Source organism: Neofelis nebulosa, chromosome 16 (genome assembly GCF_028018385.1).
Source record: "Neofelis nebulosa isolate mNeoNeb1 chromosome 16, mNeoNeb1.pri, whole genome shotgun sequence".
Classification (NCBI taxonomy): Eukaryota; Metazoa; Chordata; class Mammalia; order Carnivora; family Felidae; genus Neofelis; species Neofelis nebulosa.
This window is the reverse complement of record NC_080797.1, coordinates 57,124,021-57,143,077: the sequence shown is the minus strand read 5'-3', so window position 1 is coordinate 57,143,077 and position 19,057 is coordinate 57,124,021. Positions and strand designations below refer to the sequence as shown.

The following is a 19,057-nucleotide window of genomic DNA, read 5'->3' as shown; positions in this document are numbered from 1 at the left end:
TGGGCTCTGGAACTAAGAGTAACCTGGAAGAAGGCCTGGGGGAGGTATCTAGAAAAGACCTGGCTGGGGCAGAGCCTACTGTGTGTCTCACTCAAAAGCCTGAGTGGCAGGATGGGGGAAGGGGGCGCCATGCTGGATGGAGGCTTTGCAGTAACTACAAAGCAAACCAAGGCAGGGGCGAGGTGCTGGTTTCTGATATTTCTAGAAAGCTCAGTCTTAGTTCCTCTTTCCATTTCCCCTGACACTGAGTGGGAGTCTGGGGTGATGACAAAGGCCCATGCGGAGGATGTCTGTGGGGGGTGGGGGTCAGCCCCACTGGAAGAAAGGAAAGCAGGATTATTCACCAAGGAGTTATTCACTTTTCCATTCTTCATCTCTGAGTTGATGAGCAGGGGGCTAGGGGGCCTGGGTATTCCAGCCAGCTGCAAAACCTTGACCCTGCCTCTCCACCGTGTTCTACTTTGGGCCTTTCCCTTGTCCACTCCTAAGCAGGGGCCCGATCCAGACCTTGTGCCGGAACATTCCCAGCACAGCCCCACGTGAGACGGTGCTGGCTCCAGGCCCAGCATCTGGAATGCGGGCTCCGGCCAAACTCATTATTTTCCATGGGATCCGGGAACTTCCAAAGCTGCCTCAGAGTGGGAATTTCCACTTGTTTCTCCTCCTCTGTGACTGACCTTCCAGCTGAGGAGAGCATCGTTGCTTGACAGCAAAGGTGGGAGGGAGACAGCTATCAAGACACCTTCTCCTCTGATTCCCACCCCCTTCATCTTGGGTCTGTTGATTATCTCACACTCACAGAGACCGAGTCACTTTCCAAAACTGATGACCCTTCCTGGCAGTAGATACTTAGCTTCAGATACTCAGAAGTCCATCTAAATACTCCGAGAAGCCAAGAAGCTTTCCTGTTGGCCAGAGACCTCTCGTTGGCCTTCCCGTCTGGAATATGGTTTCCTCACATAAAAGAGCAGATGTGGAAATACACCATCTGTCCAGGTTTTTTGGTCCAGGGTCCTAGGACTGACCATGACATGACTGAACCAGGATCTCAACATCTTTCAACCAGTTAACCTGGGCAGAACCCAAAGAATGGATGGGCTCCACAGGCAAAGGGGATGCAACCCTCCCAGTCCCTGGCAAAGGACACTCAGAGAGATTAAGGAAGGGTTTCCACTAATAAGAGGGAAAAGCTCTTGGCAGCAGTGGAATGAGGAAGCTGAGACCTGAATTCTAGTCTCTGCTCATCTAATAACATGCCTCAAGCAATCCTATCATATTTGTAGAAGAAAGGGATTCACTGAGATCAATGTGAACACCTTTAAGCTTTTATGACTGTGACTCTGGGGGTTTCTGAGGACATCTAAGGCAGAGCTGTGGCACTAAAGCAGACATTTGAATCCTGTAACACTGTCCCATCTGCTCACCAGCTCTTCCTGGGAATCCAGAAAGGAAGGGGGCATGTGCTGCCTGACTTCTGCCTGCCTGCCGTATAACCACAGACTCCAAATCCCGCAGTAACTTAGCCACGAGGGATGTTTCTCCATTCCCCTTCGGATGCCTGCTACTTTGGCAGATGTGGAGGACAGAGGGCACCCAGGTATATTACCAGGCAGCCGGTTGGAGGATGTGTCACAGTGGTGATGCACAGACACACGGGGTCCTACACTGGGAACCTTGGCAGGTGACTTACGCTGTCTGTGCCTTGGTTGTCTGATCTCTAAAATGGGAATTAACAATACCTACTGGATGGGGGTTGGGGAATTGAAAGACTTAGCACATGTAAAGGGCATAGAATATTCCTGGCACACGGTAAGCACTGTATGAGTATGACACGGGAATTTATCTGTAGCACTACATGACCTCTGTGGCATCTGCCATGTCTTAAACCCAGTGATTCTTGGAATTCAATTCTATGGTTATAAAATCCTATAGTTTGGCTCAGCTTCAACTGTGCCACCATCCTGGATTTTAAGAAGCAAATGGATTTATTATGCTGCGGGGGAGTCCACCAAGGCCTCGGGGCCCCTTCCTGGCTTGAAAACCCCACAGGCTGTTGCCTAAAGGTTGGCTAGAGGGGGGCATGAGATGCTGTCATCTCTCGTGATCTCTGTTTCCTTGCTTCCTTTTCAACCACAAAATTTTCACTTCAGAGAAAGTGGAATTCTTAAGAAAATCCTGTTGTGCTCACATCTGTGGTCGCTCTGGATGTAACTGTACCCCACCCACCCCACTTCTTTTGGTCTTAGCAGCAAATGGAAAAAGTGTCCAGTCCAGACTCACTACTTCCCTCCTACTTCCTGGAAACCTCCCAGGGCACTATCCTTGCTCAGCACATTTATGACTCTACTTTGTCATTCATTGAGAATGATGCTGCCCTGGGCCAAACTTTCTCTCTTAGCTCCGCCCTCTTTACTTTCCATAAAAAGCAGGCAGAGCAGCCAGAGGAACCAGAGGAGCAGAGAAGCTGAGACCAGCTTGGAAACCTCCAGCTCTCACGCCCAAGCTCCTCATTCCCCGCAGACATGAAGGTCTCCGCAGCGCTTCTGTGCCTGCTGCTCACAGCAGCTGCCTTCAGCCTCCAGGTGCTCGCCCAGCCAGGTAAGCCCCTCTCTCCTTCCCTCTGAAGCCCATCACCCCATCTCTGGGTTCTCATAATCAGGAAAGTCAGAGAAGGACACAGAGGGAGCCAGATCACACAGCTGCTCCAGGGCAGAGCCTGGATGAGAATTCCAGCCGTGGACCCCAAATCCAGTCCTCCCAGGACTCCAGCTCTGTAATCACACCCTCCGTGTAGTTACTGCCCCGGCTCCTTGCAACAGGGGTTGGGGACTTGGATCATCAAAAAGAAGGGGACTCTGGTGGAGAATGTGCAGGGTATCTCCAGATATGGTGGAGAGGAAAGGAGGAGACCCAGAATCTGGTCTATGCTGCATTCGGTCCAGCATCCCGAGGCAGCAAGTATCAGAGAAACTCACAACTTGGAGCCTAGAGGGGGACCCATAGCTGGGTTCCCTGAGCTGATCTTCTCTGAACCTGATAATTTGGATTATTCACTACTCCCAGGATCAGTGATTAATGATACTCCCAGGAATTATCTAGTTTTAACAGTTCCCCCTTCCCACCACTCATTATCAATGCTATATACCCATTATAAAGCAGAGGAAGCTGAGTCAGTATGCCATTCTAGCTCTGAAGCATAGGCAGAAATATTGGGATTTATGAGTTCTACCTCTACTCCTGACTTCCCTTCTCCTGCTCCTTCCTACTCTTTCTTGCTATGATTAAGATCAGAAGAATCTAACCCATCCTAACATGCTTTTTCTTTGTGGTTCTATTTCCAGATGCAATTAATTCTCCAGTCACCTGCTGCTATACACTCACCAATAAGAAGATCTCGATGCAGAGGCTGATGAGCTATAAAAGAGTCACCAGCAGCAAGTGTCCCAAAGAAGCTGTGATGTAAGTGGAACACACCAGCCCTCCCTGGGCCAGTTCTTCCTTGGGTAGCAAGGGACAAGCCTTACAAACTTAGAGAGTTAGGCCACCTAATCTCATCTTCAAAGGTGCCCAGTGGGAAAACTGAGGCCGCAAGGGACAAGGTGACTCCCAACATCACTCTCCATCTGAGTGCTTACACAGACCCTCCCAATTTCTTTAGCGGGAAGTCAGGACACCCTGATGTCCTCTCTCCACCTGCCTTCCTCTTCTTGTTCCCATGGCAGCTTCCTGGGGCAGAATGGGCTGTCGTCATAGGCTGAGATCTCGATGGAACTCTTTCTGACTGTGTTCTCTCTCCCCTACAGCTTCAAGACCATCCTAAACAAGGAGATCTGCGCTGACCCAAACCAGAAGTGGGTCAAGGATTCCATGGCACACCTGGACAAGAAAACCCAAACTGCAAAGCCTTGACTACTCACTCTGAAACCGAAGAATCTAAAATTAATTTATTTTCTTCTAGTTTTCCCTAAATGCCCTCCTGATGTTATTTTATTATAATTTCAAAGACTACAAACTTTGTTTATTGATACTCACATGATGCCTGAAGTACTGTTAATCTTATTTAAGTTATTGATGTTTTAAATTTATCTTCCCTGGATACTAGGGTGTTTTGTTTTTGTTTTTGGTTTTGGTTTTGGTTTTTTTTTTTTACATATGGAGACCAGACAAATTGCTTTTCTCTGGGAGGGGGGGAAGTTCCACCCCTTGGATGGTGTGAGTGTCCTTGCAAGGACCATTAATGCAAAGACTATGTTTTAAATTCTAAAGAATTGCTAAAAATGCTATTGTGGAGATGTATATTATATAACTATTGATCTATATATAAATATATATTTTTGTACAAAACTGCCTTTGGTGTTTTCTTGAAAGAAATTAAAAAGCTGAGTGTAATTTTGGTGATTAGGAGGGAACATGTTTGCAGAGGGTGGGCTTGTGTTGGGAGGAGTGACAATGTGGATTGGCCCTGGTCTTTTTCACTGGGTAGGCAAATCTGAGTGCCTATAGAAGAATCTTTAAGTCAGGACCCAGTCAAGCATTCCAGCCCTACCACTCTAGTCCCCAAGACCATCTGTCCAGATTCCAATTACCCTTGTCACCCTATCTCCTTAGCAACGCCCCGTGTCCTTTCTCACAGCCCTTGACCCCTGCCCTCAATCTCTCTCATCATCTACTACTACTGCCCCCTACCTGGGATACTTGCCCCCAACCTCTCCCCCTTCAAGTAATCTTCCAACTTGGAGTAATACAGACACTGCCGACTTTGGGAAATCAAGGAGAAACTGAATGACCACTGATAAGACAGTCAGATTCAGATTTCATAAAGAAGATATGACTTGAACTTCTCCTTGATGAATACATGAGATTTTTCTAGAAAAATTACAGTATCATTTAGAAGAGGAGAAAGAGGAATGGAGCCAAATACCTGGAGGTAGAAATGATGATGGTGTGCACATCAAAGAGGGTGAAAACCAATCAGGTGGGAGTTGGGGTCCATGTCGGTGTCAAGTGATGGGGAAGTTTAGAAAGAAAAGTTGGGAAAGGGTTTTGAATGTCAGGATGGTAAGTCAGTACTCAACTTTATAGCTTAAAAGGAGATGTTGACAATGTTTGAGCCAATGAGGAAGGACATGCCATGTTCAAAGATTCAGAGATGAGTTTCAGTAAATGTAACTTATTGGCTTCATACACGTTTGGAGAAGTATGGACAAGGGAGAGGCTACTGTCATGATCCAAGAAAGAGATGATGAGTGCTCGAATATGGAGCCCAAGAAGCAGCTTTGGAGAAGAATGAGCTAGGTAGAGTGAAATGCTGTGTGTTGTAGATGGAAGAGAAGGACCTGTGACCTAAGACTCAGAAGCCCTTTCTACAATCCACATTCTAAGAGACAGATGACCTGAAATCAGAATGTGCTTCTCTTCACCACTATCCCCCATTTCAATCCAAGGAGCACAGGATCATCCATTTATATGGATGGATCTCTTTTCCCTGAATGTCCACCTAAGGTCTGTACTTCCTTGCATGGCATTTGACCTACCTGTGAGGCATTTGACCCATCTAAGCACAGGCAGCCATTCCACTTAAAGAAAGCAGATCTCTTGCCTTATTGAATAAATTCTGCATGGTGATTTTTCAGATTCACCAGTCTAGTCTGGTGGTGAGATGGCTACTGTATCAAGCTAGACCAGGCAATGCCTTCAGCAGCTGGGGAAAACCCTGGCTGGCAGGGACACTCGAGTTCTAATCCCAGTCCTGGCATTGACTCACTCTGTCATTCAGGGCAGATTGGGTATTCTGAGTTTCCATCAGTAAAATGGGGGTGATAATGTGCTACAAATAGGAATTTGGCAGAACCTAGGTTCTAGGATCTGGGAGTGTGTGTGTTGGAAAACCTCCATCTCCAACAGTTGGAGCTGGAGATGAATAAAGGGGATTCTGCTTCCATATTCCCAAGATAGTCCAGGGTCCCTGGTTCAGGCTGAGGGATTCTATCAAAGCTCCAAGCTCCCCAAAGTGCCTTGATACATCTGTCAGAAGACAACTTATTGGCTGCTTTTTATGGAACTCTCTGACCCATCTGCCAGGTCCAGTAGCCCTCCCTGCTTCTCCTCCACTCCTCCAGTCTACATCATTGATTGCCAAGCAGAACTAAATCCTCAGCTGCAGTGGATGCCAGGGGGGGCAAAAGGGAATGGAGTGCGAGCAAATGGGACATCCACATACAGTTTAGGGAGCGTCAGACCCTCTAAAACCAGGCAGATTTGTGATGGAGGGTCTGGAAGGAAGGGAGGCCAAGGGAGAGGCAATCCATGTGCTCAAGCCCAAAAGCAATCCACTCACATTCCCTTTCCAAGCCACACCTATTCATTTTCAGGAAATCTTGAATCTATTTTTTTTCTCCAGCTAAGCAAGGGAGTCCTTGCTCCTTGCATGATAAAACTGTGAGCATGAGGCGCTGGCAATAGGCCCTGGTTCAGGAGGGAATGCCAAGTGTGGTGTATTCATTTCCTGTTGCTGCCAACAGTCTGTTCCAGGAAATCTAGGCCTTTTCTATCACGCTCGAAATTCTTCCAGCCTGTGCTCATTGCCCAATTCCAAAGTCGCTTCTACATTTTTTAAAATATTTATTATGGCAGCACCCCATTTATAGATATTCCAGATATCAAAATCTCTTTTAGTTTCTTATTGCTACTGTAACAATTTATCATTAACATAATGGCTTAAAACAACACAAATATATTACCTTATAGTTCTGGAGACCAGAAGTTTAAAATGGGTCAGTAGGGCTGCATGCCTTTTGGAGGCTCTGGGGAAGAATCTTTTTTCTTGTCTTTTCTAATTTTTAGAGACCACCTGCATTCCTCAGGGCCCCTTTCTCCATTCAACATAGCTTTAAGGTGGAGGAGGAGTGAAGCTACAAGGGATCAAAGTTTTGATACTATTGAAATAAAGATGGCATTAACCTGAACCATGTTGTTATACATGATAATTATAGTCAGAGCGACTACTATGAAAATAACTAAAATATACATATTAAAAGAAAAAAGGGAATAAAATGGTATACAATAAAATAGTATTATTTATGTATCACAAAATAAAACAGTAATGGAAAAAGGACCGAAGTCAGTAAGATGGCCAAATAAGATGTCCCTTGCTCATATCTCCCCCTTAACAGCAATAATTTTGCACCCATGCAGGGACAAAAGTGCCTTTTGGGAGCTGTGTGATCCAGCACCATATGCCAAGGAAGAAGTCACCCATTCATTCATCAAGTCAAAAGCATTCAGATATTGGTTCTGGCTGTGGAATCTGCAGGGACCTCTCTTGGCTGTATTCTGGGAGTTCCTGGGGAACACTGTCTTGGACAGTCACCTACAGATGGGAGAGCATCTATCAAAGTCCAGAGTTTTAGTGGAGAAGTTCCAGCACGCTGTTGGAAAAAAATAAATCAAGTTTGGATGCATTGGAGAGGGTAAGAGGAACAATCTGACATTACCTGCATCACTCCTTCTCCAAAGTGGCACAAACCAGTGCCAAGAGAGACCCTCTCAGCCCTTGATTTCTCCTGCGGGGAAAGTGAGGGCATTTGGGGTGCGCTTCCCCAGCTCCCCAGCTAGGTGAGAGCTACCAAAGAGATCCATTTGTTTTCTGTCTCATCCAAAGTACTAACTCATTGAGCTACATGACTCAGGGAACAAAAAGAGGCTGACAGGGCAGCAGATAAGACTTTTTTAAGGCATTCAAAGGGCATGGATCCTACTAACTGCACCACAGACTTCATCAAGAAGCCTGCCCACAGGCCACTGGAGACATCTCACTGGCAGATCCTTTTAACTGGCCCCATGGGCACCCTCAGCACTCTATGAGCTTCACCAAAACACCCCTCCCCAACCTGCATCTGTTTCCCTGCATCTGTGACTGCTCCTGACAAGGGCAAGAGCAAGCTTTGACAGACAGCTAGTGGCCCAGCACAGAAAACCACCTGCAGCTGTGATCCAGAGAGAGACCATAAATGTGAGCTTTAGTTATGCCCTTGAAGAAGCAAGACAGACTGTCAGCATTCAGCCTGGTGTATTGCAGGATTGAGAGAAGGCATACAAGCTTAAGAACTCTGTCACAAGAAGGAGAAAGAAGAATGGAACAGACATATCTATAGAAGTTCTGAGAAAGCCTCAAAATCCCTAGCAGGGCTGACAGAAGGAAGTTGTCTCCCAAATCCAGTCAGCAAAGAATAGAGGAGAGGGGCACCAGGGTGACTCAGTCAGTTAAGCACCCAACTCTTGTTTTTGGCTGAGGTCATGATTTCATGGTTTTGTGAGTTCAAGCTCCACGCTGGACTCTGTGCTGACAGTGTGGAGCCTGCTTAGGATTCTCTCCCTCCCTTTATCTCTGCATCTCCCTTACTTGTGCTGTCTCTGTCTCTGTCTCTCTCAAAAATAAATAAATAAACTAAAAAAAAAAAAAGACTAGAGGAGGTGACTGCTACTTCTACTTCAAATTCAAAGAAACAAAACAAGCCTTCGAGGAATATGTAAAATCAAAGAAACATGACACCACCAAAGGATCACAATAACATTCCAGTAACTGACCCCAAAGGCATGAAGATCTGTAACTTACCTGAAAAAGAATTTAAAATAGCCTTTTTAAGGAAGCTCAATGAACTACAAGAAAACAGAGAAAGTCCTTTCAACAAAATCAGGAAAACAAAACATCAACAAAATGAGAAGTTTAATAAAGAGATAAAAAGCATTAAAAAGAAGAAGTTGTGGAGCTGAAGATGCAATAAATGAAATAAAAAATACAATAAACATCATCAACAGCAGAATGGACCAAGGGGAAGAAAGAATTTGTGGAGAAGACCTTAGAAATTATCTAGTCAGAGAATAACAACAACAAAGAATGAAGAAGACTGAAGAAAGCCTATGTGATCTCTGGGATATTATTAAAAGAAAAAAAAATCTGTGAATTATTGGAGTCCCAGAAAGACAGAGAGGGAGAAGGGGCAAGAAAACTTCTTTAAAAATTTTTTTTAAAGTTTACTCATCTTTGCAAGACAGAGAGAGACAGAACATGAGCGGGAACAGGGCAGAGAGAGGGAGACACAGAATCTGAAGCAGGCTCCAGGCCCCGAGCTGTCGGCACAGAGCCCAATGCGGGGCTCGAACTCACGAACTATGAGATCATGACCTGAGCCAAGGTCGGACGCTCAACTGACTGAGCCACCCAGGCACCCCAGGAAAGCTTCTTTAAAGAAGTAATGTTTGAGAACTTCCCAAATCTGGGGAGAGATTTCAATATCCAAATTCATAAAGTTCATAGGTCCCCAAACAAACTCAACTTTAAAAACTCTTCTCCGAAGACATATTGTAATAAAACTGTCAAAAAAACAAAGACAAAAAGAGGATCTTAAAAGCAGAAAGAGAAAAGAAACTTGTCACTTACAAAGGAACTCGCATAAGGTAATCAGAGGATTTCTCAGCAGAAACTTCACAGTCAGGAGAGAGTGGGATGGTGTCTTCATTACCATTAGACCTGCCTTATAAGAAATGCTGAAAAGGGTTTTTCGAGCTGAAATGAAAGGATACTAATTAGTAACATGAAAACATATACATCACACTAGTAAAGGTAATTATATAGTCAAGTTCGGAATACTCTAATACTGTAATATTATACTGTATTAACCACTTTACTATAAAGGCTCAAGGACAAAATTATTAAAATAGTAGCTGCAATATCTGTTAAATGTTACACAATGTAAAGAGAGGTAATGTAGCATAACAAACATAAAAGGAGAGATATAAAGGTAAAGGTTTTGTATGCAGTCAAAGTCAAGCAATCAGGCATAAAATAGCTTGTTGTATCTATTAGATGTATTATGTGAGCCTCATGATAGCCTTAAGGCAAAAATCTACAGTGAATACACAAAAGAGAAAGAGAAAGGAATCAAAGAATACCACTGTGAAAAATCATCAATTCACAAATGAAGGGAACAAGTGAGATAGGAGAAAGGAACAAGGAAACTACAAAATAGAAAAAAGTAAGATGGCTTTATCAAGTCCTTACCTATCAATATTCACCAGATGTGAATGGACTAAATTTTCCAGAAAAGGCATACTGTGGCTAAATACATTAAAAAATTATAAATAAGACCCAACTCTATGCTTCCTACAGGAGACTCACTTTGACTTTACAAACACACATAGGCTCAATGTGAAAAGATGGAAAAGATATTCCAAAAGAGAACAGGAATAACTATACATGTAGCAAAAAATAGACTTTAAGCCAAAAACTGTAAGTGACAAAGAAGATCATTATGTAATTATCAAGGGGTCAATTCATCAAGAGGATATAACAATCATAAATATAACTATACCCAACATTGGAGAAACTAAACATACTGAGCAAATACTAATGGATCAAAGGGGAAAAATAGATCACAATAATAGTAAGGGACTTTTATATCCCCTTCAACAATGGATAGATCAACCAAACAAAAATCAGTAAGGAAATGTTGGACCTGAAGTACTTTGGATCAAATGTACCTTACAGACATATATAGAACATTCCATCCAATCAAATGGAATGTATACAGAATGTACATTCTCCTTAATCACACACAAAACATTCTCCAATGTTACATGATAGATAACAAAGCAAGGCTTAGCAAACTTTAAAAAGATTGAATTCATGCCAAGTATCTTTTCCTAACACAATGGTATGAAACTATAAATCAATAACAAGAGGAAAACTGGAAAATATGCAAATATGTAAGGATTAAACAACACACCCCTAAACAATCAATGGGTCAAAGAAGAAATCCAAGGGAAATAAAAAATATCTTGGAGGTAACAAAAATGGAAACACAACCAACCAAAACTTATGCAACACATCAAAAGCAGTTCTAAGAGAGATGCTTGTAACAATGGATGCAAACATTAAGAAAAAAAGAAAGATCTCAAATAACAAACCTAACTTTATACCTCAAGAGACAACAAAAAGGGTGAGTGCACACTCAACCCACAGTCAGTAGAAGGGAGGAAGTAATGAATATCAGAGCAGAAGTAAATTAAATAAAGACTGAACAACAATAGAAAAGACGGACAACGCCAAAGGCCTCTCATCAAGCCCCCTTTACATTAATATCAGCGATTAGTTGATGAGCTTGTAGTGTGTGCATATAAACAAGGGCAGGTTGAAACAGCAAATGGACAACTGGTTTTCAAAATCTAGTCTTTAGATCCTTGAGATATGTATGAGAAGAGAGGTTGTGAAGACTCCTGTCTTAGCTTCCAACTGAGCAAGTCCACTTTGATTTTATTCATAAGTTTGGCTTCCCCTCTATTCTTTTTATAAGAGAGAGAGAGAGAGTGAGAGTGTGAGTAGGGGAGAGAGGCAGAGTTAAAAAGAGGCAGAGAATCTTAAGCATGATCCATACTCAGCACGGAGCCTGACATGGGGCTCAGTTCCAAGACTCTGGGATCATGACCTGAGCCCAAACCAACAGTCAGACACTCAACTGACTGAGCTGCCCAGGCACCCCATCCCTTCTGTTATTTTACTTGTAAGAATATTTTCATAGATAATCCGATATTTTAAAAACCACAGCATCCCATGATCTTATTAAGTGCTTTGTAGTTCAGATAGCCTATGAAACAGATAGTGGTTTAAAAACATGTCTGCAAATTCTTTTATGGTCCTCAAATTAAGAGATGTGGTCTATGTTCCCTAACTTTGTATCTGGGAGTCTTAAACCATCATGTAAAATATCCATATCCAGCTATGTGGAAGGACCACTGGAAAGATGGGGGTGGGGGGCAAGAAGCTTCCATCTGATCCAATCCCCAGCTGTTTAAGACCTCCCAGCTCAGACACCTGACACTGAGTGAAAGCCTTGAGATGACCCCAGTCTCAGCCATCATCCAACTACAATGATGTAAAAATCCCTGAGCAAGAACTCCCTGGCTGAGCCCGTCAAGTCCCATATGAAAAGCAAAATCAATTATTGTTCTTGCTTTAAATCACTGTTTTCAGATGGGTTGTTATAGCATTTAATTACTAGATATACAATTTTAGGTATTATTCTAAAAATAGAGAAGTCTACTTTTCTGCTAATGTCCTATTATCGCATTCTTCTTTGGGTTTAAGAAAAGCCACCAGGGTTTAAAGCAGTAAAGGATTTTTTTAGTCCATTTTAAAGCCCAGCCAAAGTTTTACTTTCTCTGGAAACTGGGGTCCTGGAGATGCTGTCTGAAAGGAAAATTGGGGAAATCCCTTACATTTCTTTGATTTGGTAACCCTACTTCCTTTCTTTTTCTACATAAAGCGTTTCATTTAAAAAAAAAAAAAAAAAAAAGGAACCCTTGGTAACAGTCATAGATCACACACTGCTTGGGCATAGCCAGCACCTCACCAACACACCAGAGCTTGAATGGAAAGCAGGCCAGCATCAATCACATTTCTCTCTCATTTCCTAGTATGTTCCTCAGGGGAGGGCAATGGCTCAGCAGATTTACTATTCCATCCTATGATTCATTCAGAAGAACAAAGCCCTGTCATCCACTCACTTTCTTCTTATTCCTGTCTTCTCCCTATAAAAGGCAGGCAGAACCCCCAGAGGAGCAGAGAAGCTGAGACCAGCTTGGAAATCTCCAGCTCTCACGCCCAAGTTCCTCGCTCCCTGCAGACATGAAGGTCTCCGCAGCGCTTCTGTGCCTGCTGCTCACAGCTGCTGCCTTCAGCCTCCAGGCACTTGCTCAGCCAGGTAAGCCCCTTTCTCCTTCCCTTTGAAGCCCATCACCTCATCTCTGGGTTCTCATAATCAGGAAAGTCAGAGAAGGACACGGAGTGAGGCAGATCACACAGCTGCTCCAAGGCAGAGCCTGGATGAGAATTCCAGCTGTGGACCCCAAATCCAGTCCTCCCAGGGCTCCAGCTCTGTAATCACAGCCTCCGTGTAGTTACTGCCCCGGCTTCTTGCAACAGGAGTTGGGGACTTGAATCACCAAAAAGAAGGGGACTCTGGTGGAGAGTGTGCAGGGTATCTCCAGATATGGTGGAGGGGAAAGGAGGAGACCCAGAGTCTGGTCTATGCTTCATTCAGCCCAGGATCCAGAGACAGGGTTCTGCAGAGGCTGCAGGTATCAGAGAAACTGACAACTAGGAACAGATTTCTCAGAGCCTAGAGGGGGGGACCTATAGCTGGGGTCCCCTTGACCTGAGGAACTGGACTATTCTATGAGCCTCTCCTAGAAATACCCAGATTTGTCACCAGTTCCTCTTCTCTTCTTAATGAGCTGTGGTATCCTTCCACTTTACAGTCCATGCAAATGAGAGAGTTTCAAGACAGATTTAGGTACTTCAAGACAGACCTAGTCCTTAGGGATTTAGGGTGGGTGGCTTCCCTTTCCTTTGACTCCTCCTCCTTACTGTTCCCTACTTTTCAAATGAAAGTCCCAGGACACACCCTCAATAGCCTTTGTTGTTGTTGTTTCAACAGAGGGGATTAATAGCCCAACCACCTGCTGCTATAGATTTACCGTTAGAAAGATCCCCATCCAGAAGCTGAAGAGCTACAGAAGAATCACCAGCAGCTATTGTCCCAGGGAAGCCGTGATGTGAGTGAAGCCATGACCACCCACACTCATCCCTTGATCTTGAGCTCCACTCCCAGTCAGTGGATTGGGTTCTATGATAAGACTGAGTTGGAATTTAACCCTCAGATGCTTAGACTAATCCAATCCCAGGAATTTTTTTTATGGGAAAAGTGAATTCAAGAAAGTAAAGAGACTTCCCATTTTCAGCTCCCTGTCCAGACATTGGTTCAGATGTCAGTTCTTTCATCTAGGAGCCAAGATGGCTTCACCTAGGTCAGCAAAAACAGCTGCTTCCCCAGAGGCCCCTTCCTAACCTCAGGCTAATGGGCCAGGCAAGTTTTCCATAGAGTAGGTTACACTCCCAAGCTGAATCTTCAAGGTGCTCCATCTAACTTTACCCACAGCTTCAAGACCAAACAGGCCAAGGAGCTCTGTGCTGACCCGAAGCAGAAGTGGGTCCAGGATTTCATGGAGTACCTGGACAAGAAAACCCAAACCTCAAAGCTATGAACCTTCATGCCCACAATGAAGCCAAGTCAGTACTCAGGGAACAATTAATGTATATGCCCTGTTCTTTCCAACATGCATTCTGAAATTATTCTATTACAATTCTAAGGAATATGAAATTTGTGTAATAATGTGAATCATGGTTTTACTTAAGTAGTGTATTATGTCTTCTAAGTTGTTAATATTTTAATTTAATGGGCTCTGGAATTGGATGTGTTTCAAATGCAAACCTTTGGACACATGTCACTTCAGACCCTTCAAAACTACAGGGTGCTCCTTCTTCTCTACCTCACTGTAGTGTTGTGAGTATCTGTGCATGAATCAATGCAAATATACATATATTTAATTTTTAGGAGGGGATGTCCCTATGAAACATAATATTATTATAGAACTGAGTATTTTTATATGTACAGCTCTTGAATTTTCACATAAAATATACTTTTGGATAAAACCTGACTTTGATGCCTTTTTAAAGGATAAGATAAAGCTGGTGGGAGTGCCAAAGAAAGGAGGGCTGGATTCAGAAGGTGGAGCTTGTGTTCTGGAGGAATGAGTATATGATAGACTCCGGGCTTGCCCCCAAGCTGGGCTCACCTGCGTGTCAAGGAAAGTCAGCTTGGCTGGCGACAGGGTTAGCCAGCTCCACAGCTCCAGATCTGACATCAGTTTCAGTCATTTGTTCAAATACCTTCTTCCTTTCCAAAGTCATTTCTTTTCTCACCATCTCATGCCCTACCCAGTGGTCTCTCCTCTCAGTTGTTGCATCAGCCTTGTGGCTGGTTGATTTTCTTTCTTGTAATCAACTTTGAATCCAGAATAATACAAGTATCCCCTGCATTAAGAAACCAGGGAGGGGATCAACAGATGACTCCAGAAGTTCCCTTCCACACCTAGGAACCACATGTCTTAAAGATATCTACCTCCAGAGGTTGAAGAAGACCAAAGAGGGTCAGGATCCTGTATCCAAGGCAGCATACTGACAAACCCTTGACGACTTCAAGCTGAGCTTCTTGGAAGGGGGGGGGCGGTTTGCATCAAAATTGCAGTAGAAATCTCAAGGGGTCAGGAGAAGTCAGACACTTTGGTGGCAAGCAGACAATTTACTGGTGAACTATTTGCTGCCATTGTTGATGCTCAGACCAAGGTCCAACAGCCCTTTCCCCCTCCTCCAGCCCAATAGTCCTCATCTCCAAACATCAATAAGGAGCATAATCTCAAATACCAATGGGGAATGACAGGAAGATGACCAGGGGTAGGAGGGAAATAGATGCGATCGTGCAATGAGACACAGCAAAGTCGTGTGGTGCAGCCAGATACAAGCAAAATGTCAGGTAGTAAGACAGGCAAGGAGAGATGCGTTCCATGTGCCCAAGCCCAAACAGAATCTGATCACACTCTCTTTGTCAAGCCTATCTTTTCATTTTCAAGGAATGCTGAACTCACTTGTTCTCAATGGGCCTCTCTGGACCCAGAGTGTTAAAGAGAAATTCCAAATGACAACCAGGAACAGAAGCTGATACATAACTGGACATAAAATTTAATGGGATTCAAAAATCTGACTGGCTATACCACTCATGTGCCTGGTAAATTAGGGCAAGTTATTTTTCCTGACTGAGCCCACATCCGTGGAGATTTATAGTACATCAATGGCTGTCATGTTGGCCTCAATATCTCTAAGACATTAATAAAAAAGCAGATTTCTGGGTACCATCACCAAAGATTCTAATACAGAGTGTTGGGCGGGCAAGGTGCTCCTTCCATCTTTGCAACTGGTTCCCAGCCCTGTCTGCTGAAGAGTGATGGGTACACTTTGAAGTTCCCTGATGTCCTCTTTCAGATCAATGCAGTCTCTGGGCTTGACCTATGCCTCTGGCTTAGACATGAGGAGTCTGAACTTTCTCATCCCCTAGACTTGAAATAGCAGAGGCTGAAAATGCCAACCACATGTTCGTGTGCTCGTCTACATTTTCCAGACTACACTGTGTTTATTGAGGGGCCATGTGACTGGATTCTAACCAAGAAGGTGAGGACCGAAATGATGGAAGCCACTTCCCTATAACACAGTTTAGGGCTTCTCTTCCTCTGCTGTGCTGACCTTGGAGGCAACGTGCTCCAAAAACCTCAGCTTTCAGATGGAGACAGCCCACATCTTTAAGCCATCAGAGGAGAGCCACTTGGCCTACCCTGTTCAGTGACATGCAAAACAAATAATCTTTCATCGGGTTAAGCCACTGCAGTTGGGACCCTGGCCTAACCCTGATTAACGGAGGAATCGGTACCATGATCGTGGGTTGCCAGTAAAAACCTAAAATGTGCAACATTGACTAGACATTTGGCAGAGGCAGTGAGGAAGCTATCTCAGGTTGAAATGATGGAGAGTCTTGGTACAAAGTGCCAGAGCTGACAGGCCTGGTCTGCTGAAATTGTAGCTCCAAGGAGAGAGTTTTAAAAATATGCATGCATAATGCATTGGTTGTTTTTCTCTGCACTTGTTAGGGTATTGCAAGAAAGAGATGAACTCAGGAAATAATTGTTTTTATTAATTAAGTAATTAGTTAATTTTTTCAACGTTTTTTATTTATTTTTGGGACAGAGAGAGACAGAGCATGAACGGGGGAGGGGCAGAGAGAGAGGGAGACACAGAATCGGGAACAGGCTCCAGGCTCCGGGCCATCAGCCCAGAGCCCGACGCGGGGCTCGAACTCACGGACCGCGAGATCGTGACCTGGCTGAAGTCGGACGCTTAACCGACTGCGCCACCCAGGCGCCCCAATAATTAGTTAATTTTTGAGAGAGGGAGAGCACACATGAGTGGGGGAAGGGACAGAGATACAGAGGGAGAGAGAGAAAAATCCCAAGCAGGCCCAGCACTGTCAGTGCAGAGCCTGACGTGGGGCTTGAATCCATGACCCATGAGATCATGGCCTGAGCTGAAATCAAGAGACAGATGCTTAACTGACTGAGCCACGCAGTGCCCCAAGAACTGACTGGTTTTGACGTAAAATGAACTGGAATAAAGTCCACAAATTCAGGATCTCACATTGTTGGAAAGCCATCTGTTTCTAGTCCTCAAACATTAAGAGAAGGTAATTTAAGGGGAAAAAGTAAAAGGATTTCAGTAATAAACACTCAGGAAAAAACTGTGAGTTGGAGGAAGTAACTTAGGGCACAAATCAGACTGAAGTTGCTGCTCTGCCTTTTCAAGCCTCGTTAAGAGGAGGGGAGAGAGAGAGGGAAAGGTAAAAAAATAATGTGAGAAGTATATGTAGAAAGATCCAGGCTGTGGCTGCTGGCATATATCGAATAGCCTGGTGGGAAGATATTAGAAACCTGCTACGTTCTCAAGGGCGGTGGACCATATGGCCAATAAAACCATGAATGAGCCTGCCTGAAAACAAGATACCACTGGCCGTTCCAAATAAAAACAAACTTCAAGCTCTACAGTGCAGCAAGCCACCTTCAAAGGCTGCAGAAGCCCCTGGAAGATCATGTCTCTTCTACACCCATTTCAGAGGAGGCCAAAGAATAATGTAGAAGGAGAGACCTCACAAAAACAATCAGGCGCCAGGATCAACAAGACAAAAGAGTGTCCCCAGATTGCAGAATCTAGCCTAACCAAGGGTGAGGGACTTTCACAACATCTTTCTGGAGGATTTCAGGATCGCTACAGAGCACTGGCCACTGGTGTCTCCATCTTCCCCTCCACGAATGAAGTAGTTGATTGCAAGCACCTGTCCTCTCCAAACCAGATATATTACGTCAAGGGCAAATAACTGGTCTTTTCAGTTCATGGGTCTCTGGACAGAGTGAATCCAATGCCCTCACCTGCCAGAGAAGACCACGTGCCATCCAGAGATCCTGGACATTTAATTTGATGCAATGACCGTGTAGGACTTTGGGTTGATCTCTCTTGGGGATTGGTCAATTGCATTAACCTAGGTAGAGAAGCAGTGACAAAGGGCAGACTGTATAGAAACTATTAGCCCTCACCCGGGATCTTCTCTTTACTTCTCAGCCTCCTTGCACTTGGAGTCGTATGGCGAGTTAGGGCCACAGGATGTAGGCAGATGTGGTAATCAAGGCTTCCATGCCTGGTTCTTTAAAGCTCCCTGTACAATCTATCAACCCTCTCTCCCTGGCCTCAGTGAACTTGAGGGCCACGTGTTCCAGATGCTGGCTGTGATTTACAAGAAGGCTGGATTGCTGAGTCACTCCTCAGAAAAGAGCACCTTTGGCAAGCTGCCTGACCAACATCAAGCCATGACATGAACAACACAGAAATAAACACCTGTCGCAGTGAGCCACTGTGAGTTTTGTCCTTGCTCTGGAAGCAGAGGCCAGTGTTACCATGATCAACTGGTTCCGGGAAATACTTTCACCATCTTTTGCCTCCCTGTTCACCATACAAAGGACTAAAGTTGATTGTCCCAAGAGGATTATGTAAGATCATGTAATAAACAGTAAGCATATTTTAAATAAAAGAGCTTTGGTTTTTCTCAGGGCAACTCTGAGAAGCAGGCTTCACTTCTATTTCTTTTTTTTAATGTTTATTTATTTTGAGAGAGAGAGGGAGAGAAAGTGCAAATGGGGGAGTTGCAGACAGAGAGGGGACAGAGGATTCAAAGCAGGCTCTGTGCTGACACCAGTGATCCCAATGCAGGGCTAGAACTCACGAACCGTGAGATCATGACCCGAGCCAAAGTTGGATGCTCAACCTATTGAGCCAACCAGGGGCCCCTGGCAGACTTCACTTTTAGAAATGACTTTGCAGAAGAGGAAACTGCTTGCCTTCCCTAAGCCTCTGTTGTCTCATTTTTAAGATGAACTTAGTTAGAAAACCTACTTTGTAGGTCTATTGGGATGATTAAATAAGTGAAGTAATACAGTGCTTGCTTACATTGAACAAGTTAGCACTGCTGTGGAGAACGTGCTATTTCTTAGACACATTGTTAGAATTTTT

General features: G+C 44.2%; 2 protein-coding genes across 2 annotated transcripts; both read left to right on the top strand.

Moving 5' to 3' along the window:
• Positions 1 to 2,432: 2,432 nt before the first annotated feature.
• On the top strand, positions 2,433 to 4,344 carry LOC131497591 (C-C motif chemokine 2). Its single transcript, XM_058703975.1, has 3 exons — positions 2,433 to 2,598; positions 3,342 to 3,459; positions 3,804 to 4,344. Exons 1-3 carry the CDS (start codon positions 2,523 to 2,525, stop codon positions 3,907 to 3,909), a joined length of 300 nt encoding a protein of 99 aa, XP_058559958.1. The 5' UTR covers positions 2,433 to 2,522; the 3' UTR covers positions 3,910 to 4,344.
• An 8,259-nt stretch (positions 4,345 to 12,603) lies between these two features.
• Positions 12,604 to 14,447, top strand: LOC131497542 (C-C motif chemokine 7-like). The gene is made up of 3 exons (XM_058703915.1): positions 12,604 to 12,758; positions 13,494 to 13,611; positions 13,995 to 14,447. The coding sequence occupies exons 1-3, from the start codon at positions 12,683 to 12,685 to the stop codon at positions 14,098 to 14,100; spliced, it is 300 nt and encodes a 99-aa protein (XP_058559898.1). The 5' UTR covers positions 12,604 to 12,682; the 3' UTR covers positions 14,101 to 14,447.
• The last annotated feature ends 4,610 nt before the right edge of the window (positions 14,448 to 19,057 follow it).